General features: G+C 56.8%; 1 protein-coding gene across 6 annotated transcripts; it reads right to left on the bottom strand.

Annotated features, from left to right (window-relative positions):
* Positions 1–1,531: 1,531 nt before the first annotated feature.
* On the bottom strand, positions 1,532–12,742 carry B3GNT7 (UDP-GlcNAc:betaGal beta-1,3-N-acetylglucosaminyltransferase 7). 6 transcript variants are annotated; one of them, XM_021924114.2, is made up of 4 exons: positions 11,127–12,742; positions 10,425–10,599; positions 7,609–8,031; positions 1,532–3,897 (listed from the first exon to the last, which is right to left on the bottom strand). In XM_021924114.2, the coding sequence occupies exons 3-4, from the start codon at positions 7,698–7,700 to the stop codon at positions 2,703–2,705; spliced, it is 1,287 nt and encodes a 428-aa protein (XP_021779806.2). In that variant the 5' UTR covers positions 7,701–8,031; positions 10,425–10,599; positions 11,127–12,742; the 3' UTR covers positions 1,532–2,702. The 6 variants fall into 6 exon arrangements, with proteins under 6 accessions (XP_021779806.2, XP_021779805.2, XP_021779807.2 ...); XM_021924113.2 differs by having other exon boundaries at positions 10,425–11,302; positions 12,504–12,742; XM_021924115.2 differs by having other exon boundaries at positions 12,504–12,742.
* Between the last annotated feature and the right edge of the window lie 6,870 nt (positions 12,743–19,612).

Below are 19,612 nucleotides of genomic sequence, written 5' to 3'. Positions count from 1 at the left end.
TGGTATACATGGTTCCCTCTGCCTGATCCTTCGGGGCAGCTGAACCCATAACCGCCTCTGGGCCTCCACCTGGGCCTGGATCCTGTGACCCGTCCATCTCCGTTTTCTGGGTGTCCCTGGGCTGCCCTTTCCCATGCTGAACTGTGAGCCCCAATCCCTTCTCTACAGCCCAGAGCAGGACCTGGCTTCTGAGGGTGAGGAGGGACAAACAGGGCTGGCATCACGGTCGCAGGCCTCCCTCAGAAGCTTCTAGCACTTGGTTTAATGCTCAATGCTCTGCTGTGGCAATCTTAAATTCTTTTTTTTTTTTTTTTTTTTTTTTTGAGACAGTGTCTCGCTCTGTCACCCAGGCTGGAGTGCAGTGATGCGATCACAGCTCACTGTAGCTTTGACCTCCTGAGCTCAAGGGATCCTCCCACCTCAGTTTCTCAAGGCAATATCTGGCAACTTTGGCCCCAGACAGGTGTATGCCATGACTCTGAGGTCATTTTAAATTTTTTTGTACAGAAAAATTAGCCAGGCATGGTGGCGGGTGCCTGTAGTCCCAGCTACTCGGGAGGCTGAGGCAGGAGAATGGTGTGAACCCGGGAGGTGGAGTTTGTAGTGAGCTGAGCTCACACCACTGCACTCCATCCTGGGCGACAGAGTGAGACTCCATCTCAAAAATAATAACAATAATAATTTTTTTCATAGAGGCAGGGGTCTCACTATGCTGCCCAGGCTGGTCCCAAATTCCTGGGCTCAAGCCATCCTCCCACCTCAGCCTCCCAAAGTGTTGCGATTACAGGCATGAGCCTGGCCTTTAAAATTCTTAATACCTTTTTAGAACCAGGGTCCTGTCATTTCATTTTGTACTGGGCTCTGCAAATTATGCAGCCAGCTGGCCAAGAGGGAACTGTGGGAAGACCTGGGCTGAGGGAGAAACAGCAGCAGCACTGTCCCCTTTTCCTTCCTGGGTATCTGAGCGCCCTGGGATTCCCCTGAGCTGGGTACAGGCAGGGAGCTGCTGGCTGGCTTGCTCACACTGCTGCCCGAGTGACTCTTCTCCTGGGGGCAGCTCCCTCCCCACCCTGGAGGTCAGCAGCTTGGGCCAAGGTCCCTGGCACACGGCTATAGGCTATTTCAGTGCTTTCAGGTTGACTGGAAGGGACATCAGGGAGCCCACCGGCCTCTGTACGGCCAACCTAATCCCACCCACTGAAATATTAGCCTCGGGGCCAACTCTGGCCTCACCCTCGGCAGGGACAGGAAGGTCTTGGCCCACGCTTCGGCCACAGCTCAGCTGTCCACCAGGGCACAGTCAAGGGCCGGGTGCATTGCTAGCTCCCAGGTTTTTCTGTTGCTGTACTCCCATGCCCACTTTAATCCTAGCACTCAGCCCCATCTAAATCCCTTCTAGAAGTCCTTGTGCACCCACCAGCCAAGAACAAGGAACAAGCTGTGTCTTCAGAAATCTCTGGTAACCTTGGCCTCAGACAGGCTCTCTGATGGAGCTGGGAACAGGAAGTTTCACACCAAAAACAAAACAAAAAAACAAAAAAAAAGGTCCCATTTTATTGAGAAAATAGTGTCAATCCCTCCATCTTTCCTAGGTGACCCCCGCTGAGGTAGGAGGTGGCAACTTTCTGCACCCACCCCCACGGCTGATCCATCCCTTCACCGGGCAGATGCTGGTCTGCTAGGCCCTGGAGAAGCAGGGTGCGCTGGGGCAGGGCTCTGGAGGGGGCTGGGCTGTGAGGGGCCTGGGGGTGCTGAGGGCAGGCAGCTGGAATGAGGGAAGGGAAGGGAGGACACCACCCCCTCCTGAAGCCTGGAGCCTTCTCCCTCCAAATTCTTCATAAATAAAACTTCACAGTAATAGAGGAATGTCCACTTCCAGGGCCAAACCGGCTGCTTTCCAGCCAGGGAGCCAGGCCTGGGCTGGTGGGGGCTGCGGGAGGAACTCGCCTTGGGTGGGGGTCAGCAGCTCCGGGACTTCGGGGGGCCAGGAGCACTGCTCTTCTGCCCTGTGTCGGGGTAGGGTAGGACTGCAGCCCCAGGGAGGTTCTGAGGGGTGCTGAGGTAGTCAGAGCGGTCGCCCTTCCAGACCTTACAGGACACAGCCAGGAGCCGAGGCCCTGGAGCAGAGGCAGCCGTCTCCAGGCAAGCCTGGGGCTGCGGAGAGCCTGCTGGGCCCTCTCTCCCAGGAGACCAGGGTGTGGACTGCTGGGTGCCTGTGAGCCTGCACAGGGTTGAGTTTCTCCTGCCAGGGCCACCTGGCCTCTGGGGAGACTGAGGCATTTCACAGAAGACTCTTCCCTGTGAAGACAAGGGGTGGTCACAGACCCATCAGGTCAGGCCTAGCCCAGGTACCTGAGCACAGGGTTGCTCCAGAGGTCACCAGGACCTCCCACTCCACGTCTGAGGGGGCCAGCAACGGACCCAGGTCAGGAGGGCCGCCAGGGCCTGGCGCCTTGCTCCTCAGAGAGGGCCTCCAGACTGGGCAACTCCAACTGTTCCTGGGCCTCAGTTTCCTAGAATTATCCATACAGGGAGGTCACTTTCTGGCTACCTGCACCCCACCACACCCAGTGGCACGTAGGCCTCAACCCTCCACCTCCCCTTGGGTACCAAGGGCTAGGCCTGGGCACTGCAGCTCCAGCTCCAATACCATGGGGACTCAGGAGCACGTGCCCTGGCCTGTCCCAGTGGCCCGGCTGGGGTCAGAGCACCTGGAGCTTGCGGGAGCAGGTGAGATTGCTGTGCACCAGCCCCCACATGGCCAGCAGCTCAGGGGGCAGCAGCTTGTGCACCACGAGCATGGCACGGAAAAAGCACGGCTCCTTGTTCATGCGGCTGTTGCGGTTGCGGGAGATGCCAAAAGTCTTGAAGCCCTCGTGGGCCATGGGCCGCACACCCAGCACCTCCAGGCACATGCCCAGAAAGACATCGTCGATCGGGTAGAGCTCCAGGGTGTCGCAGGCATGGTGCAGGCGCCGGGCCAGGCTGCCGGCCATGAGGAAGCCACCACCACCTGCGTAGGGGGGATAGCTGGCCTTGCTGTACAGGGCTCCGGGGATGTAGTATTTATTGTCTTTCCTGCGGATGGGCCGAGCGTGCTGCAGGACGTCGCCCACGAACAGGTTTTCCTGTGGCTGCCGGTCAGCCAGAAATTCTAGCAAGTTGGTGGGGTTGACGAAGACATCATCGTCGCCTTTGAAAATGAAAGGGACGTGGGGGCAGTAGATGTCCAGCCACTTGAGGAAGTGGATCTCCTTGAGGGTCAGGTTGAAGAAGGTGTCGAGAAAGTCCCACTGCAGGATGTCGCCGTAGAGGCGGTCTTCATAGGCCAGCAGCTGCTGGTAATGCGTGCGCTCCTCCTGCTTGGAGGCCGTGCCCAGAAGGAAGAGGGTGCGCACTGCGCCTCGGCCCCTACCAGCGGACTCCCGCTCGCGGCCCCAGGTCTGGCGGATGGCCTCGCGGCGGTCGTGCTGCGTGATGACCGACTTGACAACCACCAGCAGGTAGACATCGCCCCCGCACTTCTCTGGGTGGTTCAGCAGCATGGGGAAGTAGCGGCAGTGGCGGTAGAAGAGAAACTGCCGGAACTGCGGCTCCAGGCCCTTGAACCAGGGCTGGCGGGTCAAGTTGCTATTGGCTGAGCAGTTAGTGGTGGTCACGTCCCAAGCCTGGGGCCCCTGAGAGGCCATGGGCGTAGGCGCAGCCACATCTTGCAGGTTCTTCCAGAAGTTGTTGGGGTTCACCAGCTGTCCATTTGGTTTCTGGGCCTTCTGTGGCTCCAGGGTGGGTGGCAGAGGCTCCTGCAGAAACTGACGAGGGGTGAGACTGCGCTGGAACACTGTCAGGGCCACGAGCAGACCCAGGGCCAGGCACAGACTCCGGTAGACGGTTTTCTTCCTGTGGGGGAGAGTGGACAGTACAGAGGAGAGAGAAAAGATGAGCCCAGGACTTTCCTGGCGCCCTCCTTGGAAAGCTGGGTGGTCCCAGATGGGCAAGTGGACCTGGGCACAGGCTCAGTCCCGGAGCCCCTAAGTGGTCAGGGGAGGGTCCCGCTTCCTCTCCCACCGTGCCCTCTCTCTCGCCCACCCTGCCCTCTCCTCAAGGAGCACTGAGTAGTTTACAACCTCTCTGGGCCACAATTTCTTCTTCCCCCAAATGGGGCTAAAACACAGGATTGGAGTGCTGTATAAAGCACCAGGAAGTGGGTGTGCAGTTGGGGGAATGCTGTCACCTTATCAGGAAGGTGGAAACCTCTGCCCTGTTCCCCACCCCTGGAACCCCAATGCCTTTCATTTCCCTGTGCAACCTCCACAGCAATAGGTATCGGTATCATTAGATGACTCACAGCCAGAGTCATTGAGAGGGCACCCTCTGACCCTCTGTGCCGCCTGGGCGCTCCATCACATGTGGGGCACACTGGAGAGCAGCTTGAACTTAGGACCTGAGGAAGACCGGCCCTCCTCCCCCTTCTCCAGTCTGTCTCACGCAACAAAGAGCAGCCCTCATGGTTGATGGAGGCCCAAGGATGCAGTGAGTACCTCTAGCATGGCACTGGCTCTCCCCTACCTTAACATCCCCAGCTCATAACACCCCATTAGAAGACATGAGGCTCCAGCTCTACTCCCTGGGAGGGGACACATTTGCAGCCCCAGCCCTTGAGGGACCCTCCTTGCCCAGAGACCCCCGTCACACCCATTTCAGAAGGAGAAATTAGAGCTCTCTGCCAGGAGTGCTGGTCGTCCCAAGCCCTGGGGCCTGAGCCCCTGTCCTGAAGGACCTCCTCTCTTCATCTCACCCTCCAGGGGCTGCCAGGACACCTGCCCGACCCTCCCCAGTGGAGACCTGGGGGCTCAGAGCTCTGGGGATGCAGAGTGGCCTTCCAGGGTCAGCCTAGCAGAGAGATGGCGCTGACCTCCAAGGGGGAGGAGCAGGGTGGCAGGAGAGACAGGGAGCCCGTGGAGACGCCTGGGATGCCCTGAGGGCTGGCCTGGTTGCAGGTCCAGGCCCCAGGGTGAATGCAGGCTGAGCCCCATAGAGCGACATTTTCTCCATAGGGTCCCCAGGTTGCCAGGGCACATAGTTGGAGGAAGACAGGGGCACCTTAGGTGCGGGCTGGGGGTGTGACCCAAGGTCTAGCTCTCCCGGGAGGGGAACGGAGGGCTCCGGATCCGGCCCTGCCAGCCCTAGGGGTTCCAGGGAAGCCGCCCACCGAGGCCGGGACGGGGGAGGTCGGGGGGTGCACCGGGAGGGCAGCGAGGCCCTGGGCTGCGGGCGCTCCACCTGCCGGGTCCGCTCCATTCGTAGGGAAAGCACGAGAGAGGCGGAGAGGGGCCGGGCGGGCGGCGGCCGGAGGTCCCGCGGAAGGAAGCCCCGAGAGGAGGAGAGTGGCTCGGGCGCAGGGGGCCCTCGGGGGTCTGGAAGGGCGAGGGGACCCGGCTGCCGGCAAGACCTGGGGTCACCGCCGGGGTCCTGGAGCGGTGTCCGGGGCCGCGGGGCCGGGGAGCTGAGCGCGGCGCCCCGAGAACCCCCGCCACCCCCCAAGGATCCAGGGCCGCGCACCGCGAACATCGCCGCCCCGCCGCGCCCGCCCGTCCGTCACCGGGAAACTGAGGCCGGCGCGGCGCGCGCGCGGGAGCATCTCCCATCCCGGGAGTCCCGGCGCCCGTCTGTGGCCGCAGAGGAGGGAGAGTCCTGGGCCCGCACCCCCGCCCAGGCCCCCGACGGTCCCCCGCCCCACTCACCACAGCGACATGGCGGCCCGGGCCGGAGCGGCGGAGGGGCGAGCAGCTCGCAGCTCTGGGCGCCGCGGCTCGGGCCGGCGGGACGGCGGGCGGGCGGGGACGGAGGCCGGGCCGCGCCCCCGCCGCGACTTTCCTCTTCCCGGCCGCGGGGGGAGGGGCCGGCAGGGGCGGTGGCCCAGGTGCCTTAACCCCTTCGGCACCCCGGGCCCGCCCCGCCGCCGCCTGGCGGGGACCACCCCATTTCTCCGAGACGGCCCCTAGGCTCCCCAAACGCGCCTAGCAGACAGTGTACGGCCGAGGCGGGGCTTCGGAGCCCGCGGGGGTCACCTCCAATCCCGGGGACGCCTGTTCTGGCGGAGCCTCCTGGGGTGGGGGTGGGGGTCGCCGGCGCCTCCTGGACTTGTGCGAAACCTGAACACCCGGTCCCCTCCAAGACCCTGGGGCACCCCAAGGGCCGGCCATTTCCCTCTGGCCCCATTCGGACTTGTCTTTGGGGCCAGAGGCAGACAGGGGGCCCTTTTCTCCCTCTGCTACCTTCTGCCCCTGCACCTTTCCCCTGCCCAGGCAGACCCCTTTCCCAGCTGTTGGGCTACCTCCGGCCAGGAGCAAAGCCAGCCACTAGGGGAAGAGGCCGTATGAGGCTGGGCTCCATGTCAGGACTCGCCCAGGCTGTGGCTCTGGAAGCCTTCTTTGTGCCCCCACCGTGTCCCCCTCTCCACCTCTGGGGTTCCTCCGACCTCTGAGGGCTCCCTACCACCAGGGACGGCCTGTTGGCCCAGCCCTATCTCCTTTCTTTTTTCACCTATCACTCAAAACCCTTTTTGTCCTCAAGCCTTTATTAGTCTGCTTGTGCACACCAGGCCTAGCTGCTGTGGGGAGTGGGCCGACAGAGAACACGGAGGGGGCTTGGTCCAGCCAGGTGACTTCCGGAATCCTCCAGCAGAGAGAGCCATCGCTGGTCCTGCTGTTGCTCAGGTTGTTCTGGTATTGTTCCGGGTTGAGGTTTCGGTGCTTAGCATCCAGCAGGACCTCCAAAATGCCCATAGAATTGAAACGGAAACACGCTGTTGTCCAATCATAATAGCTAACGTCCACTGAGCAGCTACAATATGCCAAACCTGGTTCTCCGCCCATGAACGACTGGTTCACTTAATCCTAGAGGCATGCACTATTATTCCCACCTTACAGGGGAAGAAATGGGGGTGCAGAGGGGAACTCCCAGCCAGCTCAGTGAACAGCTAGCGCAGAGTTAGTAAGCACATCCAGGAGGCCTGCCTGGTCTGAAGGCTGGCTCTGAGCCCTTCCTCAACCTTTTTTCCCAGGGACAGCAGTGACAAGGAGGTACTTTCCTGCCCAGCACATAGGGAGGCTAGGAGTCCCCAGCTGGATCCTAAGCCCTCGAGGCCAGGGTGAGGAGCCCCTTCTGCCCTGTCCTTAAGTTTTAAGGGCCCTTGGAGGGGGAGGAGAAACTTAAGGTACCATAGAATGTTCTGGAATGTTGTAACTGCCAATTAGGGAATGTGAAGGGCCTTTCAGGCAGAATTCCAGAAGAGTACCTTGGGGCTGATGCCCTTTGTAATGGCCCTCCAAAAGTTCGAGAGCAGGAGAGGGGCTGACCTGCAGCCCAAAGCCCCTGTTGGCCTGGCTGCCTGCCACTGAGGGCCACCCACAATTCCTACAGCTCCACGGCTCCCTTCATCCCAGTGTCGCCTTGGCTACCTGTTCCCACAGGGCACCAAGCATTTTGCTCTGCTGCCCAGGCTTCCGGGTTCCCCACTTCACCCTGCAAGTGTGGCCCTGGTTTCCCTGGCTCCACACAGGTGCCCTCCTGAGAGCTGCCTCCCTGGTTTCAGCACTGACCTCTCACCTGGTGCTGTGGGGTCTCCTCCTCCTGCTGAGGGGTGGACACAGCTGTCCCTGGGAAGGGGTTTTGAGCCCATGTTTGGGGATGGCAGGCATGGGGGTTGGGTCAGAGTCTTGCACTTCCTGGTTGTCACTGGGGGCAGGTGGCTTTTCCCCTTGAGACCTCAATTTCCTGCCAGCTCAGGGCCTTGTGAGATGACGCCAATGAAGCACAGACATAGGTGTCCTCTACGTAAAGAGCTTGGTGGAAGGCCGGCTACTGTTAGTGTTATCATTGATGTCCAGCCTACTCCACAAGGCCCCAGCAGCACAAGGACCCGAGGAGGTGGGAGCAGAGGGAGCTGCCCAAGGTCAGCGGAGTGTTTGCCAGAGGAATCTGGTCAGTTAAGACAAGCGGTTTGTCATCATGGAATCATTTGATCTGTGCCTAGGTTGAATTCAGAGAGGGGAAATGAATGACAATTAAATGTGAGTCTCTGATGGTGGGGTGGGAGTGGGGAGTGTGGAGCCGGGCCAGGCTCGGGTCAGCCTCCCCTGTTACTCCAATGTGCTCCCCTGTGGGGCAGCTGAGTCAGTCCCTATGGCAAGCACAGTGGTCCCCCCACCGCCAATCTAGCCAGTTCCACCTGCCCCAGCCAGAGGGCAGAGCCCCAGCAGATTCCTGTGGATTTACGCGAGGCCCCAAGGAAGGCAGGCCTGTCTGCAATGGGATCTGCCTTCCTGCTGTCCCCGACCCTGGCTGAAGGCAGAGTCCAGAGGTAGAGGGAAGTTCCAGAGCAGCAGATCCCAGGAGAAGAGGGTGGGCGAAGAAGAGCTGGCTGCATAGGCTGCAGGAGTCCCAAGCCAAGGTGGAGGTGTGTCCTGTGTCCTTGTCACAAGGCCACTCTGTGCACCTCAGGTTGCTCCCTTGGAGGGGGAAGCTCGTGAGCCGGGACGTTGGAGGACCCCAAGAAATGCCCTCTTCCCCAGTACATCTTTTGGCCCCTCAGCTCATCCCCACCTCCACCTCCACTTTCTTTTATATCCCACCCCTTCAACCTTCCAGAATAGGTTGGAATCCGACCCTGCTGGTGACCCCAGCACAGGCCTTTGCCCAGAGGTGAGGGCTGCAGAGACCTAAGGGTGGGAGTATCTGACTGGCCAGAAAACACACTGGGTCAGTGGCTTGACTGGACAAGGTGGGGGCCAACTTGGGTCAGAGGGACCCCCGAAGCAGAAGGTGAGGTGTCTTGCGTGCCTTGCAGAGAGGTGGCCATCGTGGGGCAAGAGCACGGAGCCCAGCAGGGGCCACGGTCAGGCAGCTGTGCTGGCTGTAATCGCCTCAGCGCTGCTGTGATTTTGTGGGCATGTGAGTTAATTTTAGTTGGTGTTTTTGAAAGACCTGAGCAGCAGTCTACCCTCCAGGGGCAGCCACAGCCAGCACTTAAAATGTGGTTGTCTACTGTCACAGCAGAGGGTCTGTGCATTAGCACGGGAGGGTCAGAAATCATTGTTCTGTAGTAAAAAAAAGTGTTACTGAATATGTGTGCCTGGGAAGAAGCACCACAAGTCCCCTCTGCTTGTGCCTGGACGAGCCCAGCCACCAGCAGGGCAGTGCCCTGGGTCTGGAACTTTCTCTGAGTGGTTCTGGGCCCCCACAGTTGATGCTCCGACTGGAGGTTAGCTAGTCATTGGTGAGCATGTCCTTGAATTCGCCCTGACAAAAGCTTTTGTGACGGGACAGAGTGGGACTTCCCGGAGCTCATGGGCAGAGGCGGGGTGTCTGTTTCTGTGCTTCGTGCTAACAGATGTTTCCAGTAGGGTAGCTGTTGGGTCTGAGAGTTGATTGCGTGTAACATGCCACCCAATGGGGAAGTGTGGGGTGAGACCTACGCTTTCTCAACTACCTCTGGTCCTTGAAGGCCACCAATATCTACTGCAGAGAACCCGACCCATCCTGCAGGCCAGTGCAGGAGGGACCTCAAGGCTGCTGAGTCAAGGGGGTCACTGCCCAGACAAGCACTGGGTGAGTGCCCCCAGGTAAACTGGCGTCCCCCAGAAATGGCTCCCGTGTGAAGCCAAGGCAGTGTCTGGATCGAGGGCAGAGGGAAGGGAAGTAGGTATGGAAAATGAAAAGGGAGAGCACATTTCTTCGGGGGACAGGTCTTCCTTTGAAGGGGTGGGAGGAGGAGGAGGCCAGGATGGAGCAAGCAGAGAGGTAGGAGGAGATGACCGTGTCTTCAAGGCGTGAGGTGGTCTGGAGTCTGGGAAGTCCCCTTGCCCAAGGGAAGACTGGGCTAGAAAGAAGCCCAGATCACAAGGCATTCAGCTGAAACAGGAAAAAGTTTAAAGAGGCTGCATGCGGCTGGGTGCGGTGGCTCACGCCTGTAGTCCCAGCACTTTGGGAGGCCGAGGCAGGCAGATCTCTTGAGGTCAGGAGTTCGAGACCAGCCTGATCCCAACATGGTGAAACCCCGTTTCTACTAAAATACAAAAATTAGCTGGGCGTGGTGGCAGGTGCCTGTAATCCCAGCTACTTGGGAGGCTGAGGCAGGAGAATCACTTGAACCTGGGAGGCAGAGGTTGCAGTGAGCCGAGATTGTGCCATTGCACTCCAGCCTGGGCGGCAGAGTGAGACTCCGTCTTAAAAAAATAAATAAATAAATAAATAAAAAAGGCTGCAAGCAGGGCCCTCATAGAAGCAGCATGCCAGGAAGCATGCCAGGCAGCATCCTGCTGCGGCGAACCCTGAGGTGCCCTTCCATGGCCCAGTCCTGCCCAATAAAGCCCAGCCCACCAACCAGGAAGACACCTCGCCCTCCCCGAGGAGGTGCTTCTTACCAGTTCCAGAGCCCGCATGCAGAGATGCTGCCTAGGAGACTGTAATTCCCCAGAGATGCCCAGTGATTCTCACAGTGTAGGCAGGTTTGGGAACCACCGGCTTTGAGCCCTCCAATGCCTGCTCTCTTGGTCGGCCTTGAGCCAGGGCCAGAGGAGGGCCACTGCTTCACTGAACCTGGGCAGGAGAAGGACAGAATGGGGAAGCAGCAATGGAGGAGATTGGAGCCAGAAAGGAATGAGTTAAGGAAGTTAAACGTTCCCACTGAAATAGGTGGCAGTTGAGGAAGCAGAAGTAGGTTTAGGAGCTTGAGAAGAGTGGAAGAGGGTGTCCACAGCCTCTGTGCAGGATCTGAGAAGGTCAGGGAGGAACGATGAGGCATGTCGAGGGCCAGGCAAAGGTGCTCCTGGGAAACCCAGCTGTGCGGTTCCAGGCAGGGATCGCCCAGGGCTCCTCTGGTTGTGACAGACAACAGCCTGACCCAAGGTGGCTCCAGCCAGAGGGATTTGTTGGCTCATATAACAGGATCCCCCTCTCCCTACACAGCCTCTCTCTCTGGACAGTTGCCCAGCCCCTGGCAGTTCCCTAAGGTCCGTGGGCTTCTTCATGAAGAGCAGGAGAAACACAGGCTCACACATGGGCTGAGGCACTTGTCACCTCATCTCAGGGACCTCAGAGAAAAGAGAGATTTTTCCCTCTCTCACCTCCATATACAGATGTCCAGGGAAGGACTGTCACTAGTCTCGCTTCAGTCATGTCCCCAACCTGGGCCAATGATCACGTTGGGGAGGCGGGGACACCACGGTTGGCCAGGCCTGGGTTATGCATTCCCTTCTGTGTTTGCGACAAGTCCTGAGATCTGCAGCCTCATAGGAACAGCCTGGAGTGGGCAGATCCATCAAAAGAAGCTGCTGTTATCACGAAAACCCGGTTCCAGAGGCTCACTCAGCAGCCGCAGAGATGCCCGGGCTGGGTCTCCCCTCACGCCAAGCCCCTGGGACTCTCAGGTCATCCAAAACAAAGCCCTAGATGAGAGTCCCCGAAGGCCGGAGAATCAGGTGGGAGGTGCTGGGAAATGCCTCCACACATGCTCCTGATCACCCCTTCTTTCTGGGGTGGGGGGAGCCCCAGGCTGGCCAGCAGAGGGAGGACGCAGCTCCTTCTGGGGCTGAGCAGCTCTCTGGACTCCTTCCTGTGGCCAGGCACCCACTGGCTGCTCTGGGCTCTTTGGGTGTGGGACCCAGGCAAGTCAGGGTAGAGCTGGGCAGCCAGAGAAAGAAGCTGGAGTTCACAGATGCTGAGGAACTGGAAGCCCAGCAGAGAGGGCTCAGAAGGCAAAGAAGGAGTGGAGCAGCACGCCCCAGACACAGGGCGGTGGGGCTGCACCTAGGCAACTGTCGGCAGGGGCGTTGTTGGGCACACATGGACACACACTCTCACAATCACACACACGCAGAAACATGCAGGCATACGTGTGAACCCAGACACATGAACACACACACCCAGGGACATGCATGCACACACAGACACGCGTATTTGGAGAGACACAAACCACACCTATACACATAGAGGTCAGATACACAGACATGCACGTAACCCTCACACGTACACACTCACACACCTGACATCCATGCATACTTGGTAAAAAACACAGACACACCCATCCACACACACACAGCCAGAGACACGCGCGCACACACACACACACACACCATGCCATGGTCTTTCCCAGGTGGAAGGGGCCTCCCCCAGCCAGCTTATCTGCCACCAGTGAAACTCTGCCTGGTAGACCCTTGGGAAGGGGCTCAGGACCGGGAAGGGGCTCAGGACCACGCAGGGCCGTATTACATCCGTGAGCAGCCCTTGTGATCCTTGCCCAAGTCCTCAAGTCTGTGCCTCCCATGACCTTCTGGGCCCTCTGGGCGCTGTCCACACACCCTTAACACCACCCGCATCTGCCCCCACCTCAATCCAGCAACCCTGTCTCCGTTCACTCAGATCCCAGCTTCCTTCTGCTCAAATGTGCTCTCCCCACCGCCTTTGAGAATCCGGTGAGTGCCTGCTCATCTTTCAAAACCCACCTCAAATGCCCCCTCCCTTGGAGCAGGTGCTCCCTCCTTGGCCGGCGCTCCCCTGCACGAGCCTCCTCTGTCTGTACCTCCTCCACCTGTCCCACCACACGGGGCACTGCTAAGAGCAGGGATCGGCCCTTCCGTGTTCCTGGTGGGCAACACGCAGGAGGGCGGGGCTGATGCCCACTGGCTGAGCAACTGCAGGACCACATCGCCAGCGTGGCCGCCTGGAGGAGACCCGGGCAGGGAGGAGGGGCAGCCATATTCAGAGAGCAGTGGGGTGTGCCCACCCCAGGGAGCCCGGGGCGGCCTGGGCAGATGTGCAGAGCCTCAGACCCACCCCCAGCACACACTGCCACACATTCACCCATGGTGGGCATTGTGCCCCTCACCCTGGACAGCTGGGCCCAGGCAGCACCCTCCCCCAGGCCACCATGACTCACATCCCACCCGCCGGGCGGCCGGCCTGGGTACACACAGCCTCCTTTCAGCCCCTCGGCCTCAAACACTAGCTTAGTCTTCCCTCTCGGGCACCTCCCCTCCCAGGCTGGCAGCTCAGCCCCATGCTGAGGCCACGCGGAGGCCTGCTTCCTCTCCGGAGCACAGGGCTCCCTGTCTCTCGTCACCCGGCTGCCGTCCAAGCTGGCCCTGAATGGCTGCCTTTTCATGGAGCAGAGCCTGGCCAGGTGCAGGCTGGGCAGCCCTGCTCCCACTGGGCCCGCCCGATCTCTCTGCCTGTGGCTCTGCTGCCCTGGGAGAGAGGTGGGCTGGAGAGCTGGAGGGCTCCAGAGGTCCTTCCCTGCCTCTGGCCAAAGGCCTACTCACACACACATGAAATCTCCTCTTCACACACACCCTCCTCTCTGCTTCTCCAGCAGCCCTACAGCCTGGCTAGGCACAGATTCTTATTAGTCCCATTTTACAGAGAAGGAAACAGGCGGGTCGGTGGTGGGGCTGGGACTTGGTGCCATTAGAGTAGCATTAATAATGCAACCTGGCCAGGTGTGGTGACTCACGCCTGTAATCCTAGCACTTTGGGAGACTGAGGCAGGAGGATCGCTTGAGCTCAGGAGTTCAAGACCAGCCTGGGCAACACAGTGAGACCCCCATCTCTATAAACATTTTTGGTTTTTTTTGTTTTTTTTTTTTGAGACTGAGTCTGGCTCTGTCGCCCAGGCTGGAGTGCAGTGGCCGGATCTCAGCTCACTGCAAGCTCCGCCTCCCGGGTTTACGCCATTCTCCTGCCTCAGCCTCCCGAGTAGCTGGGACCACAGGCGCCCGCCACTTCGCCCGGCTAGTTTTTTGTATTTTTTAGTAGAGACGGGGTTTCACCGTGTTAGCCAGGATGGTCTCGATCTCCTGACCTCGTGATCCACCCGTCTCGGCCTCCCAAAGTGCTGGGATTACAGGCTTGAGCCACCGCGCCCGGCCTATAAACATTTTTAAATTAGCAAGGTGTGGTGGTGTGTGCCTGTGGTTTCAGGAGGCTGAAGTGAGAGGAGGCTGAGGCTGAGGTGAGCCTGGGAAATTGAAGCTGCAGTGAGCCATGATTGCATCACTGCTTTCCAGCATAAATGATAATAAATAATAGTAATATTAAATATTTTCTCAAAAAAAAATTAATAGTGTGGCCTCACAGGGTTGCAGTGAAGCACTAAGGCAGCAGGCTCCCTGAGCACCGCTAGCAGGTCCACAGGTGGCCCCCATGATGATAATCACAACATCATTTCTGAGTTTGTAGCTGGCACCTCTCTCCGTATTTTAGTAGAGACCTCACTCCTCTAGTCTCAGGGGTGACCTCTCGGCCAGGTTGAACCAGTCATGGTACCTTATACCCCTTGCACCCCAACAATGTGCTTGGTCCAAGCGATGGGCCTGTGACCTGAGCTGGGCCAATCAAGGCTCTTCCCGGGGCATTTTCAAAGGGCACTGGTCTCTGATCATCAGGGTTTTCAGGGTGTGACTCTGAATATATTGGGGAAATGCTGTACTGTGCGCCCCAGGCCCCTTCGCTGCAGGGAAAAGACTAAAACAACACGCAAAGCAAAACAGAGAAGCCAGAGTCTGAACAGGGCTGGAATCCTGGTTTCGAGGCCCTGCAGTGGGCAAATGAATGCCCTTTCCCCAAAGATATCCACACCCTTGTCCTGGACCCTGGGACTATGTTACATACCCTTGTCCTGGACCCTGGGAACTATGTTACATACCCTTGTCCCTGGACCCTGGGACTATGTTAGGGCAGGGAAAAAAGGGCCTTCGCAGATGTAATTAAGGTCATGGACCTTAAAAAAGAAAAATTGTCTTGGATGGTCTGGGGTGGCCCAACCTAATCACACGAGTCCTTAAAAGCAAGGAACTTTCTCTGGCTGGAAGCAGAGGCGATGCAGCAGAAGAGAAAGTTGCAGATTCCGGGCATGAGAAGGCTTTGGCCTCCTTTACTGGACCCATATTTGGTCCAGAGACACCAGAGGGGTCCTTGAGGAGCCAAGGGCAGTCCTGGCTGATACCAGCCAGGAAACAGGAACCTCAGTCCTACACCCTTAAGGAATTGGATGCTGCCCATGCTCTCATGAGCCTAGACCCAAGATCTTCCTGAGCCTCCCGGTAAAGCCTCGGTGGCTGACAGACACCTTGATTCCAACCTTATAAAATCCTGAGCTGAGAACTAACTGAGCCGGCCTGGACTTCTGACCTGCAGAAACGGTGAGAGGGTCAATGTGAGCTGTTTTCAGCCACTATGTTTGTGTGGCAATTTAGGTGCCACCCTGCCTCCCCTGGTTTGGTTACAGGAGCCAATAATTTTTCATCTGTGGTTTTGGTCACTCATGACTGAAGATTCCAGACTGATGCTGTTATTGTGATCTGTCTCCCACAAACAGCTTGCCCTAGCAGCTGGGGAGGAGACAGGGGCACCAGAGCATGGGGAAACTTTTGGTGGGGGCAGCAAAGGCTGTGAGAATGACAAGTCTTCTTGAGCATCAGAGCTTTCTTTTTTTTTCTTTTTGAGACATGGTCTCACTCTGTTGCCCAGGCTGGAGTACAGTGGCACAATCTTGGCTCACTGCAGCCTTGACCCTGGGCTCAAGTGATCCTCCCACCTCAGCCTCCCAAGTAGCTGGTACTATAGGCATGCGCCACGCCATCCAGCTACAGAGCTTTCAAAGGTTCTTCTAGAAGACCCAGATCTACCCCTTCCTCACTTAAATAGATGGACCCCTCCCTCTACCCCAGTAGGTCTGGGGTCACTGGGGAGAGAAAGCACACCTGGGAGCCTGAGATAAGTGACTTGTCTGAGAATGTTCTATGGTGGCTTGGTCAAAGCCTGCAAAGGTTGGCAGCGTCAAGAGAAAGAAAATCGTGATTCCAAGGAAGATTGGGAGCAATAGGAAAGGTTGGTGCCTTTACTACATGCAGAGGTCCCCTAGATAGACAGACAAGAAGAGCCCAGGAGAGAAATACAGCAAAGAGTTCACAAAAGAGATGTAAAGCCAGCTCACAAACAAGTAAGCAAGAAATAAAAAGAAGGTAGAAATAAAGAAGGAAGCAAGGACAGGAGGAAAGGAAGGAGAGAAAGGAAAGGGGAGAGATGCCATTTGCCACCAATGGCAGGAGAACACAGCATCCAAGCTCCCAACTTGCACCTCCCTGCCCCAGGCCTCCCTCCCCAGCTGCAGCCTGCCCTGCTCACCTCTTGGGACATCTCAAGGTACCACCACTGTTTCTTCAGCCCTCTGGAGCCATATCCCCTAGCACCTCTAGTCTTCCTTCATCTACAGCCAAAGTCCCCCGGCCAGCCTGCCTCATCCTTTGCTCTGCTGGACACAAGCACTGATTGAGCAACAAGGGCATACATGCCTAGGGCCAGGCACTGAAATGGAAACAAACATTTCTTAGACACAACACCAAAAGCATGATTCATACAGAAAAAAATTGATAAATTGGACTTCATCAAAATTAAGAACTTCTGCTCTTTGAAAGACATTTGGAAAAGCATGAAAAGACAAACCATAGACTGGGAGAAACTGTTTGCAAAACCCATGTCTGATAAAGGGCTTGTATCAAGACTATGTAAAGAACTCTCAAATGTGATAAATAAGAAATAAACAATCCAATCAAAACATTAGCAAAAGATTTGAACAGACACCTCACCAAAGAAGACATTTGGATGACAAATACTCCCATGAAAAATTGCTCAATGTCATTCATCATTAGGGAGACATGAATTAAAGCCACAATGAGAAAGCACTACACACCTATTAGAATGTTTGAATTAGAAAGACTGACCATACCAAGTGTTGGTGAGGATGTGGAGCAACTGGAAGGAACTCTCATACACTTCTGGTGGGAATATAAATTGGTATAACTTTGGAAAACAGTTGGACGGTTTCTTTCTTTCTCTTTTCTATTATTTTTTGTAGAGACAGGGTGGCAGTATGTTGCCCAGGCTGGTCTCAAACTTCTGGCCTCAAACGATCTTCCCATCTTGGCCTCTCAAAGTGTTGGAATTACAGGCATGAGTAAACGCACCCCACCAGGATGGTTTCTTAATAAGTTAAATGTATACTTTTATACGTTTTGAAGAGAAACAAAATGTGTGTCCATACCGAGATGTGTACATGACGTTTATAGCAGCTTTATTTGTAGTAGGCACATATACCAATTGTGACATATCTATACAATGGAATACTACTACTAATGAAAAGGTCTAGGCCAGGCGCTGTTGTTCATGCCTGTAATTCCAGCACTTTGGGAGGCCGAGATGGGTGCATCATGAGGTCAGGAGATTGAGACCATCCTGGCTAACACAGTGAAACCCCGTCTCTACTAAAAATACAAAAAAATTAGCTGGGCGTGGTGGTGGTGGGCGCCTGTAGTCCCAGTGACTTGGGAGGCTGAAGCAGGAGAATGGTGTGAATCTGGGAGGTGGAGCTTATAGTGAGCCGAGATCATGTCACTACACTCCAGCCTGGGCGACAGAAAGAGATTACATCTCAAAAAAATAAAATAAAATAAATTAATACAAATAAAAAAAAATAAAAAGGACTAAATTATTGGTGCACACACCATAACAGGGATGATTCTCAAAATAATTATTCTGAATGAAAGAAGCCAGACAAAAATACATCTTGTGTGATGAGGTTCCCTCGCTGTGGGTGAGGGCAGAGGGGCAGGGGCAGGGCCAGGGCAGCGTGCTGCTGGGTCTTGGGTCTGGAGATAGGGCTGCCAGGTCAGAGCCCCCTGGGTGGGGTATGAACCTCAGCCAAGGCATTGCAGCACCTGCCTGTCCCCACCCACCTATCTTGCCTTACATTGTATGTATAAAATTCTAGAAAGTGCAAACTAATCTATCATGACAAGAAATGTGAATTGCCTAAACATGGGGTGAGGTGGGAGGAATTGTTGGGAGTGATGTTTACTGTGGCTATCTTGATTGTGCCGATGATTTTATGGTTGTTTATATATGTCAAAATTGACCACATTGTATACTTTAAACATAGAGTTGATTGCTGTCAATTATACCCCAATAAAGCTGTTAGACATCTGTGACACATGTGCTGCCCTGGGGAGTTTGTGGTTTTTGGAGGAGGCAGAGTCGAGGCCCAGCAGTAGCCACAGCTCAGAGTGACCCCAGTGTGTGGTGAGCTCAGGAAGGGAGCCCTGCATTGCAACCGGAAGCTGAGCAACATAGACAGCACCTGGCCTCCTTAGAGTGCAAGCTCCCAGGCCCGCGAGGCCCTACCTGGGTGACCCATATGCACATTCAAGTTTGAGCTTGTACCAGGCCCCGACAGGACACTGTGGGAAGAGTCCCAAGCCCTCCCTGCCCTCTCAGAGCAAGGACCTCACAGTGCATTCAGTGACAGGGAGGAGAAAGTTCTGAGAGCTGGAGGTGGAGAGGGGCAGGAAGCTGAGGAGCTGAGGTCCCAGCAGAGCCTGAAGGTGGCATGCAGTGGCATTGGGAGGAGCAGGCAGGGACCAAGGCACGCAGGGGCTATGGGCCAGGGGGATGGAGGCAGGAGCCAGAGCTAGGAAAACCCAACTCTGCATCCCAAAGGGTTAAGCCCTCCCAGAGGGTCCCTCACACACCTCAGCTTAGCAACTACCTCCAGGGCCCTCCCTGGCCCTAGTCTGATCCCCCTCTTGGCTCCCACACCCCCCACTACCAGCCCGCTGCCTGGCCCTGGTCTTCCTTCCTTCCCCTCCATGCTGAGTTGGGGGAGAGTCTTGGCTTTGCTGCCACTGCGGCTGGAGCCCTTGGCCCCGGCATAAGGCAAGGACTCAGAAATGAGGATCCTCTGCCCAGGAAAGTGATAATGCCATTTTGGCCCAATCATGCACTAAAATTTGGAACAGCAGTTTGGTCTTGCCCCTGAAATCATATTGGTTTAATGCCAGCTTTAGGCCCATGGCGCCATCTTGCTTCTGGGAATTTATGGAGCCTGAGGCACCAGGACAAGAGGAGGAGCAGAGGCTGGGCCCCTCCTCTCATCTCTGCTTAGACCCTCTTGTTGCTGGATGGAACCCCTGTGCCCTCTTATTTTGGGCTGTCATCCCGCAGGAGTCAGGGTTGGAAGGTTAACAGGACCCCTGGGTGTACGAGGGGCGGCTGGCAGGAAGAGGGTCGTTGATGGGCTGATATGAGGGTGGGAGAGATTCAGGGCATTTCAGAGCCAGAGGACCCAAGATTCTGGACAGTGGAACTAGGATCTGTCCTTAACACAGGAGGGTGGCATCAGGAGAAGGGGTGGCCACTGATGGTAGATGTTGGAGAACCAACAGAGGAGAAGAGAAAAGCCCAGTGCTGGGTTTGCTGCTGTAAGCGCAGAAGGCTGCTGTAACCGGGAATCAGGGCTTTTGGTGACAGGCCTCAGTGAGAGAACTGGAGCCTGATTCACAGGTGACAGGTGTCAGCTTTTGCTGTGTCTCCATCACTTTGCAAGGCTATGAGGTTTGATGCCACGTCTGTCTGGCTTAGAGGACCTGCTTTGCTGTCTGACCCGAGACCAGCCAGGGAGTGGGTGAGGGCAGAGGGGCAGGGCCAGTGCAGTGTGCTGCAGAGTCCTGGGCCGGGAGACAGTGCTGCAAGGCCAGAGCCCCTAGGTGGGGCATGAAGCCCA

The sequence above is a fragment of the Papio anubis genome, chromosome 10, assembly GCF_008728515.1.
Source record: "Papio anubis isolate 15944 chromosome 10, Panubis1.0, whole genome shotgun sequence".
NCBI classification, from domain to species: Eukaryota; Metazoa; Chordata; class Mammalia; order Primates; family Cercopithecidae; genus Papio; species Papio anubis.
Note: the sequence above shows the minus strand (reverse complement) of the source record. Positions and strands in the feature narration are given on the sequence as shown.